We start from the raw sequence: 22,500 nt of genomic DNA, 5'->3' as shown, positions 1-22,500 counted from the left end.
CGTTTATTTATTGATTTTTATTTCTTTTTGTTATTTATTGATTTTTTTGGTCATTGTTATTCACTGCAGTCTTTCGGCTGCTGGCTGGGTTTGCAAGGTGTGGGACTGCAAGCAATATGAAATGTAAGTGCAAATGTTGTGAAGGACAATATGAAATGTAAGTGAAGGACAATATGAAATGTAAGTGAAGGACAATATGAAATGTAAGTGAAGGACAATATGAAATGTAAGTGCAAATGTTGTGAAGGACAATATCAAATATAAGTGAAGGAAAATATGAAGCATAAGTGAAGGAAAATATGAAATATAAGTGAAGGAAAATATGAAGCATAATTGAAGGACAATATGAAGTGTAAGTGAAGGACAATATGAAATGTAAGTGCAAATGTTGTAAAGGACAATATGAAACATAAGTGAAAGAAAATATGAAGCATAATTGAAGGACAATATGAAATATAAGTGAAGGACAATATGAAATGTAAGTGAAGGACAATATGAAACGTAAGTGAAGGACAATATGAAATGTAAGTGAAGGACAATATGAAGTGTAAGTGAAGGACAATATGAAGCATAAGTGAAGGACAATATGAAGCATAAGTGAAGGACAATATGAAGCATAAGTGAAGGACAATATGAAGTGTAAGTGAAGGACAATATGAAGCATAAGTGAAGGACAATATGAAACGTAAGTGAAGGAAAATATGAAGCATAATTGAAGGACAATATGAAATGTAAGTGAAGGACAATATGAAGTGTAAGTGAAGGACAATATGAAGCATAAGTGAAGGAAAATATGAAGCATAATTGAAGGACAATATGAAGCATAATTGAAGGACAATATGAAGTGTAAGTGAAGGACAATATGAAATGTAAGTGAAGGACAATATGAAACGGAAGTGAAGGAAAATATGAAGCATAATTGAAGGACAATATGAAATGTAAAAGAAGGACAATATGAAATATAAGTGAAGGACTATATGAAATGTAAGTGAAGGAAAATATGAAGCATAATTGAAGGACAATATGAAATATAAGTGAAGGACAATATGAAATGTAAGTGAAGGACAATATGAAGCGTAAGTGAAGGACAATATGAAATGTAAGTGAAGGACAATATGAAATGTAAGTGAAAGACAATATGAAACATAAGTGAAGGAAAATATGAAGCATAATTGAAGGACAATATGAAATGTAAGTGAAGGACAATATGAAATGTAAGTGAAGAACAATATGAAACGTAAGTGAAGGAAAATATGAAGCATAATTGAACGACAATATGAAATGTAAGTGAAGAACAATATGAAACGTAAGTGAAGGAAAATATGAAGCATAATTGAAGGACAATATGAAACGTAAGTGAAGGACAATATGAAGTGTAAGTGAAGGACAATATGAAGCATAAGTGAAGGACAATATGAAATGTAAGTGAAGAACAATATCAAACGTAAGTGAAGGAAAATATGAAGCATAAGTGAAGGACAATATGAAATATAAGTGAAGGACAAAATGAAACGTAAGTGAAGGACAATATGAAGTGTAAGTGAAGGACAACATAAGTGAAGGACAATATGAAACATAAGTAAAGGAAAATATGAAATGTAAGTGAAGGACAATATGAAATGTAAGTGAAGAACAATATGAAACGTAAGTGAAGGAAAATTTGAAGCATAATTGAAGGACAATATGAAATATAATTGAATGACAATATGAAACGTAAGTGAATGACAATATGAAATGTAAGTGAAGGACAATATGAAGTGTAAGTGAAGGACAATATGAAGCATAAGTGAAGGACAATATGAAGCATAAGTGAAGGAAAATATGAAGCATAATTGAAGGACAATATGAAATATAATTGAATGACAATATGAAACGTAAGTGAATGACAATATGAAATGTAAGTGAAGGACAATAGGAAGTGTAAGTGAAGGACAATATGAAGCATAAGTGAAGGACAATATGAAGCATAAGTGAAGGAAAATATGAAGCATAATTGAAGGACAATATGAAGCATAATTGAAGGACAATATGAAGTGTAAGCGAAGGACAATATGAAATGTAAGTGAAGGACAATATGAAACGTAAGTGAAGGAAAATATGAAGCATAATTGAAGGACAATATGAAATGTAAGTGAAGGACAATATGAAATATAAGTGAAGGACTATATGAAATGTAAGTGAAGGAAAATAGGAAGCATAATTGAAGGACAATATGAAATACAAGTGAAGGACAATATGAAATATAAGTGTAGGACAATATGAAACGTAAGTGAAGGAAAATATGAAGCATAATTGAAAGACAATATGAAATGTAAGTGAAGGACAATATGAAATATAAGTGAAGGACTATATGAAGTGTAAGTGAAGGAAAATAGGAAGCATAATTGAAGGACAATATGAAATACAAGTGAAGGACAATATGAAATATAAGTGAAGGACAATATGAAATGTAAGTGAAGGAAAATATGAAGCATAATTGAAGGACAATATGAAATGTAAGTGAAAGACAATATGAAATGTAAGTGAAGGACAATATGAAATGTAAGTGAAGGACAATATGAAGTGTAAGTGAAGGACAATATGAAATGTAAGTGAAGAACAATATGAAAAGTAAGTGAAGGAAAATATGAAGCATAATTGAAGGACAATATGAAATATAAGTGAAGGACAATATGAAACGTAAGTGAAGGACAATATGAAGTGTAAGTGAAGGACAATATGAAGCATAATTGAAGGACAATATGAAGTGTAAGTGAAGGACAATATGAAATGTAAGTGAAGGACAATATGAAACGTAAGTGAAGGACAATATGAAACGTAAGTGAAGGAAAATATGAAGCATAATTGAAGGACAATATGAAATATAAGTGAAGGACAATATGAAACGTAAGTGAAGGACAATATGAAATGTAAGTGAAGGACAATATGAAACGTAAGTGAAGGACAATATGAAGTGTAAGTGAAGGACAATCTGAAGCATAAGTGAAGGACAATATGAAGCATAAGTGAAGGAAAATATGAAGCATAATTGAAGGAAAATATGAAGTGTAAGTATAGGACAATATGAAATGTAAGTGAAGGAAAATATGAAGCATAATTGAAGGACAATATGAAGTGTAAGTATAGGACAATATGAAACGTAAGTGAAGGAAAATATGAAGCGTAATTGAAGGACAATATGAAATATAAGTGAAGGACAATATGAAACGTAAGTGAAGGACAATATGAAGTGTAAGTGAAGGACAATATGACGCATAAGTGAAGGACAATATGAAGCATAAGTGAAGGAAAATATGAAGCATAATTGAAGGACAATATGAAGCGTAAGTGAAGGACAATATGAAATGTAAGTGAAGGACAATATGAAATGTAAGTGAAGGAAAATTTGAAGCATAATTGAAGGAAAATATGAAGCTCAATTGAAGGACAATATGAAATATAATTGAAGGACAATATGAAATATAAGTGAAGGAAAATATGAAATGTAAGTGAAGGGCAATATGAAGTGAAAGTGTAAATGTTGTGAAGGACAATATGAAATATAAGTGAAGGACAATATGAAATGTAAGTGAAGGACAATATGAAATGTAAGTGAAGGACAATATGAAACGTAAGTGAAGGAAAATATGAAGCATAATTGAAGGACAATATGAAATATAAGTGAAGGACAATATGAAATATAAGTGAAGGACAATATGAAATGTAAGTGAAGGACAATATGAAATGTAAGTGAAGGACAATATGAAATATAAGTGAAGGACAATATGAAGTGTAAGTGAAGGACAATATGAAGTGTAAATGTTGTGAAGGACAATATTAGAGTGGAGCTGTCAAAGGGAAGGCAGGCTAGTATTTGAAGTTGCAAGGAGAGAAGAATGAATGAGTTCAGTGTTTGCAGAGTGTTTGCTCTCTTCACTCTAGCAGCCACACATACTGCTATCCTGCTGCAGTCTAGCAGCCACACATGCTTCACTCTAGCAGCCACACATGCTTCACTCTAGCAGCCACACATGCTTCACTCTAGCAGCCACACATGCTTCACTCTAGCAGCCACACATGCTTCACTCTAGCAGCCACACATGCTTCACTCTAGCAGCCACACATGCTGCTATCCTGCTGCAGTCTAGCAGCCACACATGCTGCTATCCTGCTGCAGTCTAGCAGCCACACATGCTGCTATCCTGCTGCAGTCTAGCAGACACACATGCTGCTATCCTGCTGCAGTCTAGCAGACACACATGCTGCTATCCTGCTGCAGTCTAGCAGACACACATGCTGCTATCCTGCTGCAGTCTAGCAGCCACACATGCTGCTATCCTGCTGCAGTCTAGCAGCATGTGTGGCTGCTATCCTGCTGCAGTCTAGCAGCCACACATGCTTCTATCCTGCTGCAGTCTAGCAGCCACACATGCTGCTAGACTGCAGCAGGATAGCAGCCACACATGCTGCTATCCTGCTGCAGTCTAGCAGCCACACATGCTGCTATCCTGCTGCAGTCTAGCAGCCACACATGCTGCTATCCTGCTGCAGTCTAGCAGCCACACATGCTGCTATCCTGCTGCAGTCTAGCAGCCACACATGCTGCTATCCTGCTGCAGTCTAGCAGACACACATGCTGCTATCCTGCTGCAGTCTAGCAGCCACACATGCTGCTAGACTGCAGCAGGATAGCAGCCACACATGCTGCTATCCTGCTGCAGTCTAGCAGCCACACATGCTGCTATCCTGCTGCAGTCTAGCAGCCACACATGCTGCTAGACTGCAGCAGGATAGCAGCCACACATGCTGCTATCCTGCTGCAGTCTAGCAGCCACACATGCTGCTATCCTGCTGCAGTCTAGCAGCCACACATGCTGCTATCCTGCTGCAGTCTAGCAGCCACACATGCTGCTATCCTGCTGCAGTCTAGCAGCCACACATGCTGCTATCCTGCTGCAGTCTAGCAGCCACACATGCTGCTATCCTGCTGCAGTCTAGCAGCATGTGTGGCTGCTATCCTGCTGCAGTCTAGCAGCCACACATGCTTCTATCCTGCTGCAGTCTAGCAGCCACACATGCTGCTAGACTGCAGCAGGATAGCAGCCACACATGCTGCTATCCTGCTGCAGTCTAGCAGCCACACATGCTGCTAGACTGCAGCAGGATAGCAGCCACACATGCTGCTATCCTGCTGCAGTCTAGCAGCCACACATGCTGCTAGACTGCAGCAGGATAGCAGCCACACATGCTGCTATCCTGCTGCAGTCTAGCAGCCACACATGCTGCTATCCTGCTGCAGTCTAGCAGCCACACATGCTGCTATCCTGCTGCAGTCTAGCAGCCACACATGCTGCTATCCTGCTGCAGTCTAGCAGCCACACATGCTGCTATCCTGCTGCAGGTGTGACAATCAGCAGCATTCATGGCAGCTTCTAGAAGGTCCAGCAGTGATGCTCGCGTCTGTGATGCTTGACTTCTTGTTGACTCTGTCTTGTCTCAGCAACCTCAGCTCATTGTTTGGATGTTAATTACTGTCTTATTCTCCTTCCTCTCCTTCTTCTCATTCTCCTCCTTCTTCTCCTTCTTCTCCTTCTCCTTCTTCTCCGTCTCCTTCTTCTCCTTTTTCTCCTTCTCCTTCTTCTCCTTCTTCTCCTTCTTCTCCTTCTTCTCCTTCTCCGTCTCCTTCTTCTCCTTCTTCTCCTTCTCCATCTCCTTCTTCTCCTTTTTCTCCTTTTTTTCTACTTCTTCTTCTTCTCCTTCTTCTCCTTTTTCTCCGTCTCCTTCTTCTCCTTCTTCTTCTTCTTCTTCTTCTTCTTCTCCTTTTCCTTGTCCTTCTTCTCCTTCTCATTTTATTCTCTTTCTTCTTTTTCTTCTTCTTCTCCCTTTCCTTCTTCTCCTCCTTTTTTCCTTCTCCTTCTTCTTCTTCTTCTTCTTCTTCTTCTGCTTCTTCTTCTTCTTCTCCTTCTTCTCCGTCTCCTTCTTCTCCTTTTTCTCCTTCTCCTTCTTCTCCTTCTTCTCCTTCTTCTCCTTCTTCTCCTTCTCCGTCTCCTTCTTCTCCTTCTTCTCCTTCTCCATCTCCTTCTTCTCCTTTTTCTCCTTTTTTTCTACTTCTTCTTCTTCTCCTTCTTCTCCTTTTTCTCCGTCTCCTTCTTCTCCTTCTTCTTCTTCTTCTTCTCCTTCTCCTTCTCCTTCTTCTCCTTCTCATTTTATTCTCTTTCGTCTTTTTCTTCTTCTTCTTCTCCCTTTCCTTCTTCTCCTCCTTTTTTCCTTCTTCTTCTTCTTCTTCTTCTTCTGCTTCTTCTTCTTCTTCTCCTTCTTCTCCTTTTTCTCCTTCTCCTTCTTCTCCTTCTTCTCCTTCTCCGTCTCCTTCTTCTCCTTCTTCTCCTTCTCCATCTCCTTCTCCTTTTTCTCCTTTTTTTCTACTTCTTCTTCTTCTCCTTCTTCTCCTTTTTCTCCGTCTCCTTCTTCTCCTTTTCCTCCGTCTCCTTCTTCTCCTTCTTCTTCTTCTTCTTCTCCTTCTCCTTCTCCTTCTTCTCCTTCTCATTTTATTCTCTTTCTTCTTTTTCTTCTTCTTCTTCTCCCTTTCCTTCTTCTTCTCCTTTTTTCCTTCTCCTTCTTCTTCTTCTTCTTCTTCTTCTGCTTCTTCTTCTTCTTCTCCTCCTTTGTCTTTTTATTTTTCTTCTTCTGCTTCTTCTTATTATTATTATTTTTCTTCTTCTTCTTCTTCTTCTTCTTCTTCTTCTTCTTCTCCCTTTCCTTCTTCTCTTCCTTTTTCTCCTTCTTCTCCTTCGTCTCCTCTTTTGTCAAATTTTTCTCCTTGTCCTTACCCTTGTCTTTCTCCTTCTTATTATTTGTCTTCTTCTTCTTCTCCTCCTTCTCCTCATTCTCTTATTGTTCTACCTCTTCTTCTACCTCTTCTTCTTCTTCTTCTTCATCTTCTTCTTCTGCTTGTCCTTCACCTACTGGTGCTCACCCTTGTTGTTCCCCTACTTCTCCCTCTTCTTCTTCTTCTTCTTCTCCTCCTCTTCCTCCTCCTTCTCCTTCTCCTCCTCCTTCTTATTCTTCTTCTTCTCCTCCATGCCCTTCTTCTCCTCCTCTTCCTCCTCCTTCTCCCTCTCCTCCTCCATCTCCTTCTCCTACCACAGTACTGCTGGATTCCTCCTCGTCGCTGCTGTTGTCGCTGCTAATAACGCAGCTTCCGGTCTTCACGTGTGCGTCTCCGGTGCCTCCGCGGCGGCCCAGCGACATGGACAAGCTTTCCAACCAGACCAAAAACCTCATGAAGCTCACCCAGGAACTGCTGGTGAGTCCAGTTGTTGATGTGTTTACCTGCTGAGATTAGTACAACCGGTGCTCTGCATCTCACCTGTGCTCATTTGTGGAGCCAAGGATTCGTGTTCTGTGGCGAACCATCAGATCAAAGTGTGGCGCCGTGCCACGCCCACATCTTGTGTCGTGGGCGAAATTCCTTCGCAGTTTATCATCGCATCTCCGTGTAATATCTTCCACTGATCATCTGAAGTGACGTAATGACAGTTTGACTGGTGATAGCGAGGAGCATTTATCACCGCCCACTACAAATTGGTATGAACAGGTACTGACCTGGCAGGCACTTCAAGGTGTCTTTATCAACATTTCTACCAACTAGGGTGAAGAATGGATTTTGTGGAGCTAAGTTATTAACATTTTGTGTTTAGTGGCGAACCCTTGGACCAAACTCTGGCGCCATACAACGCCCACATTTTGTGTCGCCGGCAAAAATTCCTTCACAATTAATCATCGCCCGTCAGTTTAGTATTTGTTGTTGATCATCCGGAGTGACGTAATGACAGTTTGATTGGTGATGGCGAGGAGCGGTTTTCGCCCGCCCACTATGAATGGGTATGAACAGAGCTGTGCATAGACAGAGTACGGCCAACTCTCAATGTTAGTAGCAAACATGGCGCCCCGTTGTCACATAAGGGGCTTTTGACCAATCATGATCTTCAGGCCATACCCTCTCTGACTGGATGAAAGCCCCTCCCATGACCGTCGGGCGCCATGTTTGCTACCAACTTTGAAACCGAGTCGAGTCGGCGAATCACCAGATCAAAATTTGATTCTTTCCAACTTTATTATTGCCCATCCGTCTAGTATCTGTCATTTTAACCACGGCTCCTCTGATCAAAATCCCGAAGAGGAGTTCATGAAAGTTCAAGTACGACCTCTGGTTATGGGGCGAAAAATGGCAGATGGAAACCAAAATGGCCGACTTCCTGTTTGTTTTCAAGTATGGGTTCTTGAGACTTTGAGACCTCGTCATGATTTCAAGTATGGGTTCTTGAGACTTTGAGACCTCGTCATGATTTCAAGTATGGGTTCTTGAGACTTTGAGACCTCGTCATGATTTCAAGTATGGGTTCTTGCGACTTTGAGACCTCGTCATGATTTCAAGTGTGGGTTCTTGAGACTTTGAGACCTCGTCATGATTTCAAGTATGGGTTCTTGAGACTTTGAGACCTCGTCATGATTTCAAGTATGGGTTCTTGAGACTTTGAGACCTCGTCATGATTTCAAGTATGGGTTCTTGAGACTTTGAGACCTCGTCATGATTTCAAGTATGGGTTCTTGAGACTTTGAGACCTCGTCATGATTTCATGTATGGGTTCTTGAGACTTTGAGACCTCGTCATGATTTCATGTATGGGTTCTTGAGACTTTGAGACCTCGTCATGATTTCATGTATGGGTTCTTGAGACTTTGAGACCTCGTCATGATTTCAAGTATGGGTTCTTGCGACTTTGAGACCTCGTCATGATTTCAAGTATGGGTTCTTGAGACTTTGAGACCTCGTCATGATTTCAAGTATGGGTTCTTGAGACTTTGAGACCTCGTCATGATTTCAAGTATAAGTACTTGAGACTTTGAGACCTCGTCATGATTTCAAGTATGGGTTCTTGAGACTTTGAGACCTTGTCATGATTTCAAGTATGGGTTCTTGAGACTTTGAGACCTCGTCATGATTTCAAGTATGGGTTCTTGAGACTTTGAGACCTCGTCATGATTTCAAGTATGGGTTCTTGAGACTTTGAGACCTTGTCATGATTTCAAGTATGGGTTCTTGAGACTTTGAGACCTTGTCATGATTTCAAGTATGGGTTCTTGAGACTTTGAGACCTTGTCATGATTTCAAGTATGGGTTCTTGAGACTTTGAGACCTTGTCATGATTTCATGTATGGGTTCTTGAGACTTTGAGACCATGTCATGATTTCAAGTATGGGTTCTTGCGACTTTGAGACCTCGTCATGATTTCATGTATGGGTTCTTGAGATTTTGAGATCTTGTCATGATTTCAAGTATGGGTTCTTGAGACTTTGAGACCTTGTCATGATTTCAAGTATGGGTTCTTGAGACTTTGAGACCTTGTCATGATTTCAAGTATGGGTTCTTGCGACTTTGAGACCTCGTCATGATTTCAAGTATGGGTACTTGAGACTTTGAGACCTTGTCATGATTTCAAGTATGGGTTCTTGAGACTTTGAGACCTCGTCATGATTTCAAGTATGGGTTCTTGCGACTTTGAGACCTCGTCATTATTTCAAGTATGGGTTCTTGAGACTTTGAGACCTCGTCATGATTTCAAGTATGGGTTCTTGCGACTTTGAGACCTCGTCATGATTTCAAGTATGGGTTCTTGAGACTTTGAGACCTTGTCATGATTTCAAGTATGGGTTCTTGCGACTTTGAGACCTCGTCATTATTTCAAGTATGGGTTCTTGAGACTTTGAGACCTTGTCATGATTTCAAGTATGGGTTCTTGAGACTTTGAAACCTTGTCATGATTTCAAGTATGGGTTCTTGAGACTTTGAGAACTTGTCATGATTTCAAGTATGGGTTCTTGAGACTTCGAGACCTCGTCATGATTTCAAGTATAAGTACTTGAGACTTTGAGACTGTGTCATGATTTCAAGTATGGGTTCTTGAGACTTTGAGACCTGGTCATGATTTCAAATATGGGTTCTTGAGACATTGAGACCTTGTCATGATTTCAAGTATGGGTTCTTGAGACTTTGAGACCTTGTCATGATTTCAAGTATGGGTTTTTAAGACTTTGAGACTTTGTCATGATTTCAAGTATGGGTTCTTGAGACTTTGAGACTTTGTCATGATTTCAAGTATGGGTTCTTGAGACTTTGAGACCTTGTCATGATTTCAAGTATGGGTTCTTGAGACTTTGAGACCTTGTCATGATTTCAAGTATGGGTTCTTGAGACTTTGAGACCTTGTCATGATTTCAAGTATGGGTTCTTGAGACTTTGAGACCTTGTCATGATTTCAAGTATGGGTTCTTGCGACTTTGAGACCTCGTCATGATTTCAAGAATGGGTTCTTGAGACGTTGAGACCTTGTCATGATTTCAAGTATGGGTTCTTGAGACTTTGAGACCTTGTCATGATTTCAAGTATGGGTTCCTGAGACATTGAGACCTTGTCATGATTTTAAGTATGGGTACTTGAGACTTTGAGACCTTGTCATGATTTCAAGTATGGGTTCTTGAGACTTTGAGGGACGAGTCCAGCGATTTGGCTTTATATTGCGGAAGCCAGCCTTCAGACAGACCAACTACACCAAGTTTGTTTACACTGAGGACGACAAATGGAACAATTTAAACTTTGTGGGTCATTTTGATATCAAACATGCTTAAAAAGACAAAATCTTACGATTATAGCAAAATCGTATTTCCTTTAAATGAGTCTCACTGTGCAAAAGTCCCTTAACCTGTTCTTTGTGTATTTGGGGTTCCAATAAGTGCGGAAATGTGAATTCAAACCTTTTATGAATAAAAATGTATATTCACAGATAGTTATATCAAAAATGTATCCTTCTTCCAACGTTTACCAACATGTGACGTCATATTTCTTCATAAATGGTAAAGATTTTTTAAGAGATTTCTGTGTGAGTCCGCCATTCTTCTTTGCAATTCCGGTAGGGATTGCGTGCGAAAGCCCTATGTGCGCATGCCGGCAAACCGCCGGTAAGCGTGTAAACTGAAATGCTTGAATGTCCAGGGTGAGTGGAGTATGTGGATGTTGGTACGGTTCAAATCGGATGAGAAATGTGGGATATGCAGTCGATAGTATATTTCCCATTCATTGTCAATGGGGAGAAATTTCCTGGAAAACAGGGAATTTAGGGAAAGGGAAAACATGTTTTCGCGGAAGAGTAGTGTGAGTGGATGGTTGAAATGTCGGGTTTAAAAATGGCACCAAATTTGGGCATTGTAGAACCAAGAATACGTCTATTTATTTGAATGGGATTTTCCTGGGAATTAGGAAATGTTTATACTAGCATAATTGCCTTAGATAATATGAATGGGTCGGTGTTGGAATTTTTGGAATCGGTTGAAAAATGTCGACGTATTACCAATTTGAATTGAGAATGGGCATTTCGGAATTCCTGGAAATTCAGGAAAAACTGGGAATTTGTACAAAGGGAAAAAAGTAGGACTGTTTGCTGTCCCAACTAAGAGTGCCAAGCAGGGAGGTAATGGCTCCCATTTTTATAGTCTTTGGTATGACTCGGCCGGAGTTTGAACGGTTAAACGGTTGAAAAATGTGGACTGTGAACACTTTCCAGGAAAGGGTGAAAATAGGTATTTGGAAACCGGGAATTCCTGGAATCATTTTGAACTTGAAAAATGGTAGTTTGATTGTCCAAGGAGAGTGGAGTGTGTGGGTGGTGTGACGGTTCGAATCGGGTGAGAAATGCTGGATATGCAGTTGATAGTATATTCCCCATTCATTGTCAATGGGGAGAAAATTCCGGGAAATTTAGGGAAAGGGAAAACGTGTTTTGCGGAAGAGTAGTCTGAGTGACTGGTTGAAAGGTCGGAATCGGGTTTAAAAATGGCACCAATATTGGAGAATTTAGGGCATTGTAGAACCAATAATACATTAATTCATTTGAATGGGAATTTCCTGGAAATTGTGAAAATGTTGATACTAGCACAATTGTACTCGATGATATGAATGGGTTGGTGTCGGAATTTTTGGAATCTGTTGAAAAATGTTGACGTGGTAACAGTTTGACTTGAAAATGGGTATTTTGGAATTCCTGTAATTTCGGGAAAACCGGGAATTTGTTCGAAGAAAAAAAAAAAAGAGTGTTTGTTGTCCCAACTAAGAGGAATGTTTTGAAGGTGGAATGGTCAAAAATGGTTGAAAAATGTGGACTGTAAAAACTTTCCTGGAAGAGGTGAAAATAGGTCTTTGGTGTGTGTTGTTTGCTGTGTGATGTTGCCTTTTTCTATTTCGGTATTTGTAGGCTTGAAAGCTTGTCACTTCAGTCATTTATTTGATGTCCGTTACTCCCACGTAGTAGTAGTAGTAGTTGTAGTAGTAGTACTAGTGTGTATATGAGCGTGTACTTCAATGGTGTGTGTTGTTTGCTGTGTGATGTTGCCTTCTTCTATTTGGGTATTTGTAGGATTTAAAGCTATGTCACTTCAACCATTGATTTGTCGTTCATTACTCCCACATAGTAGTAGTAGTAGTAGTAGTAGTAGTAGTAGAAGTAGTAGTAGTGTGTATGTGGGTGTGTACTTAAATGGTAGGTGTTGTTTACTGTGTGATGTTGCCTTCTTCTATTTGGGTATTTGTAGGATTGAAAGCTTGTTACTTCAGTCATTGATTTGTCATTCATTACTCCCACATAGTAGTAGTAGTAGTAGTAATAGAAGTAGTAGTGAGTACGCGTGTGTACTTAAATGTTGTGTGTTGTTTGCTGTGTGATGTTGCCTTTTTCTATTTCGGTATTTGTAGGCTTGAAAGCTTGTCACTTCAGTCATTTATTTGATGTCCGTTACTCCCACGTAGTAGTAGTAGTAGTTGTAGTAGTAGTACTAGTTTGTATATGAGCGTGTACTTCAATGGTGTGTGTTGTTTGCTGTGTGATGTTGCCTTCTTCTATTTGGGTATTTGTAGGATTTAAAGCTATGTCACTTCAACCATTGATTTGTCGTTCATTACTCCCACATAGTAGTAGTAGTAGTAGTAGTAGAAGTAGTAGTAGTGTGTATGTGGGTGTGTACTTAAATGGTAGGTGTTGTTTACTGTGTAATGTTGCCTTCTTCTATTTGGGTATTTGTAGGATTGAAAGCTTGTTACTTCAGTCATTGATTTGTCATTCATTACTCCCACATAGTAGTAGTAATAGAAGTAGTAGTGAGTACGCGTGTGTACTTAAATGTTGTGTGTTGTTTGCTGTGTGATGTTGCCTTTTTCCTATTTTGGTATTTGTAGGATTGAAAGCTTGTCACTTCAGTCATTTATTTGTTGTTCTTTACCCCCACGTAGTCGTAGTAGTAGTAGTAGTAGTAGTAGTAGTGTGTATGTGTGCGTGTACTTAAATGTTGTGTGATGTTTGCTGTGTGATGTTGCCTTTTTCTATTTCGGTATTTGTAGGATTGAAAGCTTGTCACTTCAGTTATTTATTTGTTGTTTGTTACTCCCACGTAGTAGTAGTAGTAGTAGTAGTAGTAGTAGTAGTACTAATGTCTATGTGTGCGTGTACTTAAATGGTGTGTGTTGTTTGCTGTGTGATGTTGCCTTCTTCTATTTGGGTATTTGTAGGATTTAAAGCTATGTCACTTCAATCATTGATTTGTCGTTCATTACTCCCACATAGTAGTAGTAGTAGTAGTAGTAGTAGTAGTGTGTATGCGTGTGTACTTAAATGTTGTGTGTTGTTTGCTGTGGGATGTTGCCTTTTTCTATTTCTGTATTTGTAGGATTTAAAGCTTGTCATTTCGATCATTGATTTATTGTTTATTACTCCCACATAGTAGTAGTAGTAATAGAAGTAGTGTGTATGTGTGGGTGTGTGTGTGTACTTACATGTTGTGTGTTGTTTGCTGTGTGATGTTGCCTTCTTCAACATGGGTATTTGTAGGATTGAAAGCTTGTCACTTCGATCATTAATTTGTTGTTTATTACTCCCACATGGTAGTAGTAGTGTGTATGTGTGTTTGTACTTAAATGTTGCGTGTTGTTTGCTGTGTGATGTTGCCTTTTTCTATTTTGATATTTCAAGTTCACTTTAGTGTGATGCCGGTTGTTGCCTGCATCAGTAAAACGTTACTTCCTGCACTGAACTTGCTGTGCTTCTGACACTGTCTTGTTGTGTGCATCATTTTAGGTTTCCCTTGCAAACTTGACCTAAAAAAGCACAGGAATTCAACAAAACGTGTAAAACAAACGCCGTGTTAATGTTTTACACGTTTTATATCACACCGACTAGATGGCAGTAAAAGCACCGACAAATATCATAGGTATATCACGTTTTTGTTTTTTCTGCACCATGACTAGGGAAGGTTGTTTGGTTTGGGTCATATAAGTGAATTCTGTGCACGTTACATGATCATCCATCACGGATTTCAGTTACTTTCGTCAGCCACCAAATTGCGACAAAATGGCAGATATCAGACCGCTGGCTAGCCCCCGCCCTAGTTGCTTATTTACAGTTTATTTACTTGATTATAATTAATAATGGTAATAATTAATGATCATTTAAAAAAAAAAACATCGAAGGCTTTCATATTGTCGCTCACAAGTTGCAGACATTCTCTGTGTATGTTTTACGCTTGAAAAGTCTTTAACGTTAAGAGTAAGAGCATTTGTCAACTGTTAGGTGCGAACACAATAAGAGGTTATCATCACACTTCAACATCTCTAACATGTAAATGCTGCCTCTTTGCTATGTCAGCATTGCAAAGTAAAATATGTTCCTAATTGTCTTACTCTAAATAAATGTGAAATACATATATACATATATATACATATATACATGTAAACTAGGAAGTAAATTATTATATACGACATTACCCAGAAGGCTTAGCGCTGCAGACTTCCTCTTCCAACATGACCGTGCACCAGTGCACAAAGCAAGGTCCATAAAGACATGGATGACAGAGTATGGTGTGGATGAACTTGACTGGCCTGCACAGAGTCCTGACCTGAACCCGATAGAACACCTTTTGATGAATTAGAACGGAGACTGAGACCTCACCACCAACGCTGTTGGAAGAATGGTGGAAAATTCCTATAGACGCACTCCGCAACCTTGTGGACGGCCTTCCCAGAAGAGTTGAAGCTGTAATAGCTGCAGTGTAGCGCCGTCGCCAACTACCGGTGCGGTCACGGCGTTCGAAATGGAGTCGCCGCGCGTACAAGTTCGAGGTTGTCGTCATGTGACCGCACCCTTCCTCGCGACGCTTGCGATGGTTCGCCCGCCGTTGCATCAGATATGAACTCGCTAACGATGACGCTAACCTCATCCGGTAAACACGCCGAGGCAGGACTCCGTTGAAGTGATGACAGACTGCAGTTTGGGGTTTTTTTAGGCCAAAGCAGCAAAAAGTTCGACTGCTGACTCGGCGGTCTTCCGGCCTCTGCTTTGTCACCTGACTTGCACAACATGAATGAGAAAAAAAAAGGTTTTTTTTGTATCCTTTGCACCCTCAAAGCCCACAAAACAATGCGAGACGTTTCATGAGAGCATGCTGCCTTCTGCTAGGAGCTACGTTTGATGGAGTAGAGGAACACACACACACACACACACACACACATTATTGTACTTCTGACCTTCTTGAGGCCTGAGAAAAATGCCTCCCTCTTTAGGACCAGCCTTTCTAGATATATAAAGATGTGTATTTACAACATTAATAATATATACGTACTATGCAAATATAAAAAAAGCTTTGTTGTGAAAAATGAGTTGGAATTTCACAAGAAAAAGGTCACAATTTCACAAGGAAAACTTGGAATTTTGGCAGTGTTATAATAAAAGTAGAGATATATGCGTTAAAATGTAATATCGGAAATTATCTGTATCGTTTTTTTTATTATCGGTATCGTTTTTTTTTTTTTTTTGGTTTTTTTTATTAAATCAACATAAAAAACACAAGATACACTTACAATTAGTGCACCAACCCAAAAAACCTCCCTCCCCCATTTACACTCATTCACACAAAAGGGTTGTTTCTTTCTGTTATTAATATTGTGGTTCCTACATTATATATCAATATATATCAATACAGTCTGCAAGGGATACAGTCCGTAAGCACACATGATTGTGCGTGCTGCTGGTCCACTAATAGTACTAACCTTTAACAGTTAATTTTACTCATTTTCATTCATTACTAGTTTCTATGTAACTGTTTTTATATTGTTGTACTTTCTTTTTTATTCAAGAAAATATTTTTAATTTATTCATCTTATTTTACTAATTTTTTTAAAAAGGACCTTATCTTCACCATACCTGGTTGTCCAAATTAGGCATAATAATGTGTTAATTCCACGACTGCATATATCGGTTGATATCGGTATCGGTTGATATCGGTATCGGTAATTAAAGAGTTGGAAAATATCGGAATATCGGATATCGGCAAAAAGCCATTATCGGACATCCCTAAATAAAAGTCGTCATTTTACTCAACGCAAGTCAAAATTTGACAAGAAAAACTGAACATTTGTGCAATATTATGATAAAAGTTGGAATTTTACTCAGTAACAGTCGCAGTTTTTAAAACGATTAATTTTAAAAAATGGCAACAATAATTAACTGTTGAATGTCTAACTGAATATTAATATTTTTGTAGAGGCAGAATTTTTGACAGTGCAGTTGCACAGTCATAATATAATTATTAATATTATTATATTCTTACAGGGTAAAAAATCAACAGTACAAATGTAAAAAGAAGGAGCAGAAAATTGGAATGTATGACAAAAAGCTGATTTAAAAAAAATAACAATTACCAATATACTTAGTCCTATAACACAAAACTGACAAAAATATGTCTTTGAATATATATATATAATTAGTAACTGTTGTATAATGTTAATAATAATAACAATAGTAATAATAATAATAATAATATGTATTATTATTATTATATTCTTACAGGGTTAAAACAACAGTAAATGTATAAAATAAGAGCAAACAATCGGAAAGTAATGAGAAAAAGCTGAAATGTTCAAACAATTACCAAAATATTAAGTCACCTACAAAATAACACAAAGCTGACAAAAACGTTTTTTCATTAAATATATACAAAATATGTTTTTAGTAATTGTTTGGATTAAAAAAAAACAAAAAAAAACATCAAGATGGCCCCTGCAAACTGTGATATTTCACCATGCAGCCCTTGGTGGGGAAAAAAAATCCAAAAATAGTAAAAACTCTCACAATAAAAATTTAAAAAAAATATAAAAACAATTTAGTTAATTTGTAAAAATATACTGACTTATGAATTAATTAATTTAAAAAATTACAACAACAGTAATAAACACTTTTGTATGTGTAAGCTTAACATTTTGGCAACTTTATGAAAAGAGTCGGAATTTTACTCGACAAAAGTCACAATTTTATCGGAAAACTTTAAAATGTTGGCAATATCATAATTATAATCGGAATTATGCTCGGCAGACTGATGACAAAAGTCATCATTTTACTCAGAACTAGTCACTATTTTACAAGAACAACAAAACAATGGGCGATATTGTAATAAAAGTCTGAACTTTATAAGACAAATGTCACCATTTTGCATTAAAAAGTCATCATTTTGCATTTAAAAAAAGTGATCATTTGACGAGAAAATATTGCAATATTACAGAAGCAGAAAGAATATGAGAAATCGTTGCCAATTTTACAAGAAAAAAGTCGACATATCGTGAGAAAAAGACTGATTTTTTTTATTTGTTTTATTTGCTGTTTGTAATTGTTTTTTAATCTTCATTATTTACTTCAAGTTATTACAGTATGTCTCTATATACATATTTATTTATTTTTGTTAATTAATTTTGGCCAAAGGGGGCGCATTTCAATTTCTTACACACACTTGTTATTTCATATGTTGACCAGAGGGGGAGCACTTTTAAAAGCGACACACAGTCAATGTGAAAAATCCCTCCTTTTTGACACCACCCTCATTTTGATAGATGTCACCACCAGGGGTGCAAATGAGATCTCAACGTGTGCTTAAGGCCAATGACAAAGGAGTCAGGGACCACAGATGGCCCCTGTGCCGCACTTTGGGCAACCTAGCTGTAGAAGCTAACTGTTAATGGCCACCATAGTCTTAGTAGCATAGTGTATTTGTTCATCCTATGGTCACATATGGGACGTTTACTTTTGTATGCACATTAAATCAACAAAAAATCCTGACTTTGGAGCAATGTTCACGGACTCTAGTCATCGACTCTCTATTAGATGCAATGGTTTCCTGTACAGGGACCATGATTTATGTCCTGACTTGTTTACCGGTCCTCAGTAGTGTATTTGTTCATCCTATGGTCACATATGGGTTGTCTTACGTCAGCACAGGAAGTGGTAAAATCAGCCGTTCACCTGGCGGGTTTTTTTCGGGGATGAACAGGGAAGTCCTTCTTTAGCTGCCGTCTTGTTTTATCATATATTGCTGCCTTTGCACCTGTCAATGTTTACCTTTGTATGCACATTAAATCAACAAAAGAATCCTAACTTTGGAGCAATGTTCACGGACTCTAGTGTTTGGCTCTCTATTAGATGCAATGGTTTTTCAGTATTGGGAACAAGATTTCGGTACTAACTTGTTCACACCTGTTCATATGGAAGCTACTTTTTCTTCTTGATGTCTCAAGACCGTACCATAGTGTATTTGTTCATCCTATGGTCACATATGGGTTGTCTTACGTCAGCACCTGAAGTGGTAATCTCAGCCGTTCACCTGGCGGGTTTTTTCGGAGATGATAGGGAAGTCTTTCTTTAGCTGCCGTCTTGTTTTATCATATATTGCTGCCTTTGCACCTGTCAATGTTTATTTTTGTATGCACATTAAATCAACCAAAAAAATCCTGACTTTGGAGCAATGTTCACGGACTCTAGTGTTTGGCTCTCTATTAGATGCAATGATTTTCCATATTGGGAACATGATTTCGGTACTAACTTGTTCACACCTCCTCATATGAAAGCTACTTTTCCTTGTTGGTGTCTCAAGAAGGGAAGAAATACAAGTACACACACACACACACGCACACACACACTGTCTTTGCCTAAAAGTGTGGTCTTTGTTGACTCGGTTAATCAGATGTGCGACCTGTCTGCAGCTGGTGTTCTAGAACAAGTGAAAACAAAAGAGGGGGGGGGGGATGGTATCTTTGATATCTTTGGTTTCACATGACTGATTCGGCTTCTATTTTTGCATCATGCAAAACCCGAAATGGTTTTGTTTGGCAGATAAGGCTAAAAATAGACCGGTACTCTCTCTATGTTGTGTGTACGACTTCATCACGTGTGTGTGTGTGTGTGTGTGTGTGTGTGTGTGTGTGTGTGTGTGTGTGTGTGTGTGTGTGTGTGTGTGTGTGTGTGTGTGTGTGTGTGTGTGTGTGTGTGTGTGTGTGTGTGTGTGTGTGTGTGTGTGTGTGTCTACACCTGAATGCTGCACGCAAAAAGGGTGGAAATAGGTAGAAACATGCACCGTAAATCTTTTCTTCATACGCTTTGACCCCTGCGGCTTATAAACGGTGCAGCTAATTTATTGATTTTTCTTTGCTGACGGCCATAATGCAAATATATATATACATATTTTATTTTTTTTAAACAAGCAAACACAGTGAAAAGGTGTGTTATTGTTTGCGCTACGGCCCTCCTGTTTAGACTGAGCTTTCAGCCGGAAGTACAAGTCCCGGTGTGTCATCACTCCAAGCAACGTTTGTAATCAGAATCAGAATGAGTTTTACAATATAACTAAAACTGTCCTTACTTACTAAAACTGTGATGTCTGTCAGAGTGTTTCCGTGCATATTTGTACGCGCCATCGTAACGTAATCGAGCTAGCGTCGTTAGCATTAGTGGACATGCTAACATGCCTAGGAGTGTGTCAGTATTATTGCCTTACAGTGGCGTTCTTTTTGTATTGTTCCAGTTTTTTTCAGTTCACCCAAACGTCACTGTGGGGTTGTTAAGTCTGTTTTGCTGACGATGACTTCTGTTTTGTTTGATCGGCCGTTTTACTGCCTTGCTACAGATAGCGTTTGAAAACAATTAAGATATGTAAATAAACATTTATAACTTATTTATGTGTAAATAACTCTAATTTCACAACGTATATATATATATATCTGCGGCTTATAGTTCAGTGCCAGTTCCTCTAAAATCTAGTGTTCTATAGTCTGGAAAGTACGGCACTATTATTTTTTTAATTGAGAATCTTAAAAGTTAACCCACCGGAATGGACAAATGCTGTGTTTAGGTGGTGATTTGTATTATTCGTCGAAACCTAGTGACCGCAATAATTCACGACGCAGTAAGTTGCATGATGTGGACACGTTTGTTACTGGATACTTTCTACTAACCCTCAGCCTTGGATTATTTGTACAGTGTGCGTCAGTAAAATGCCACTAGAATTGTTTGATATGTGTTTATGTTCTGCAACATGCATCATGTATGTCTAGCTTGTGTGCTATTGTGTGCTTAGCCGTTGTGTAGCTGCATTTTTTAATTTTTGTATTTACTTTTTTTTACAGTAAAATCTATGGTTGTTGTTGTTTTGTGGTGTATTACTGTAAATATAAAAAGGGCACCACATTTTTTTTGATGGTAGAATTCTGGCAGATTTAGTTTTTTTACCCTAAAATCTATTGTCATTTTTACACTGTAAATCATAATGAATAACTCGCTTGGATATTTATTTTTTATTTTTTATTTTTTTAAATATATATATATATATATATATATATATATATATATATATATATATATATATATATATATATATATATATATATATATATATATATATATATATATATATATATATATATATATATATATATATATATATATATATATATATATATTAAAATATATTAATATATATATATATATATATATATATATATATATATATATATATATATATATATATATATATATATATATATATATATATAATATGTGTTGCATTATTAGGAAACACAAAACTAATAGTTCATTATTATTACAGATTATAACTACTTTCCAAACTAAACTCATACAAGTGTAACTAACATTACTTTATTAACATTTGCATTATTATTACAGATTAATACAAAAAGACTTTCCTACCTAAATTCATACACATTTAATTTTTTTTAAATATATTTATATATATATATATATATATATATATATATATATATATATATATATATATATATATATATATATATATATATATATATATATATTTGATACATTATTAATATAGGATTAAAGTTTAAAATAAATGTACATGTATTTTTTCTTGCAAATAATCATTAACTTAGAATTTAATGGCAGCAACACATTGCAAAAAAGCATTTTTACCACTGTGTTACATGGCCTTTCCTTTTAACAACACTCAGTAAAGGTTTGGGAACTGAGGAGACACATTTTTTAAGTGGAATTCTTTCCCATTCTTGCTTGATGTACAGCTTAAGTTGTTCAACAGTCCGGGGGTCTCCGTTGTGCTATTTTAGGCTTCATAATGCTCCCCACATTTTCAATGGGAGACAGGTCTGGACTACAGGCAGGCCAGTCTAGTACCCGCACTCTTTTACTACGAAGCCACGCTGTTGTAACACGTGGCTTGGCATTGTCTTGCTGAAATAAGCAGGGGCGTCCATGATGACGTTGCTCGGATGGCAACATATGTTGCTCCGAAACCTGTATGTACCTTTCAGCATTAATGGTGCCTTCACAGATGTGTAAGTTACCCATGTCTTGGGCACTAATACACCCCCATACCATCACACATGCTGCCTTTTACACTTTGCGCCTAGAACAATCCGGATGGTTCTTTTCCTCTTAGGTCCGGAGGACACGACGTCCACAGTTTCCAAAAACAATTTGAAATGTGGACTCGTCGGACCACAGAACACTTTTCCACTTTGCATCAGTCCATCTTAGATGAGCTCAGGCCCAGCGAAGCCGGCGGCGTTTCTGGGTGTTGTTGATAAATGGCTTTTGCTTTGCATAGTAGAGTTTAAACTTGCACTTACAGATGTGGCGACCAACTGTTGTTACTGACAGTGGTTTTCTGAGGCGTTCCTGAGCCCATGTGGTGATATCCTTGACACACTGATGTCACTTTTTGATGCAGTACCACCTGAGAGATCGAAGGTCTGTAATATCATGGCTTACGTGCAGTGATTTCTCCAGATTCTCTGAACCTTTTGATGATATTACGGAGCGTAGATGGTGAAATCCCTAAATTCCTTGCAATAGCTGGTTGAGAAATGTTGTTCTTAAACAATTTGCTCACGCAATTTGCTTGTGCCAGCTTTTTTTAAAACATGTTGCAGGCATCAAATTCCAAATGAGCTAATATTTGCAAAAAATAACTTGTCTTTGCATTCTATTCAAGTGAATATAAGTTGAAAAGGATTTGCAAATCATTGTATTCTGTTTTTATTTACCATTCACACAACGTGACAACTTCACTGGTTTTGGGTTTTGTATTACAAAAAAATAAGTAAAATTGGAAA

General features: G+C 37.8%; 1 protein-coding gene across 3 annotated transcripts in view; it reads left to right on the top strand.

The window, feature by feature from the left end:
- il11a (interleukin 11a) overlaps window positions 1–22,500 on the top strand; it is a 69,032-nt gene that overhangs the window by 35,513 nt on the left and 11,019 nt on the right. The window contains exons 1-2 of one of the 3 annotated variants that reach the window (XM_062062579.1): window positions 1–123; window positions 7,125–7,282. The exon at window positions 1–123 is cut by the window's left edge and continues 635 nt beyond it. The exons of 1 other annotated variant lie outside the window; for it this stretch is intronic. In XM_062062579.1, the coding sequence (XP_061918563.1) occupies window positions 117–123; window positions 7,125–7,282 (165 nt within the window). In that variant the 5' untranslated portion in view covers window positions 1–116. The remainder of the gene's footprint in view (window positions 124–7,124; window positions 7,283–22,500) is intronic. One more of the 3 variants, XM_062062580.1, reaches the window with a different exon arrangement.

Source organism: Entelurus aequoreus, linkage group LG11, assembly GCF_033978785.1.
Source record: "Entelurus aequoreus isolate RoL-2023_Sb linkage group LG11, RoL_Eaeq_v1.1, whole genome shotgun sequence".
Lineage (NCBI taxonomy): Eukaryota > Metazoa > Chordata > Actinopteri > Syngnathiformes > Syngnathidae > Entelurus > Entelurus aequoreus.
The sequence above is the reverse complement of the archived record's forward strand: the minus strand, read 5'-3'. Positions and strand labels throughout refer to the sequence as shown.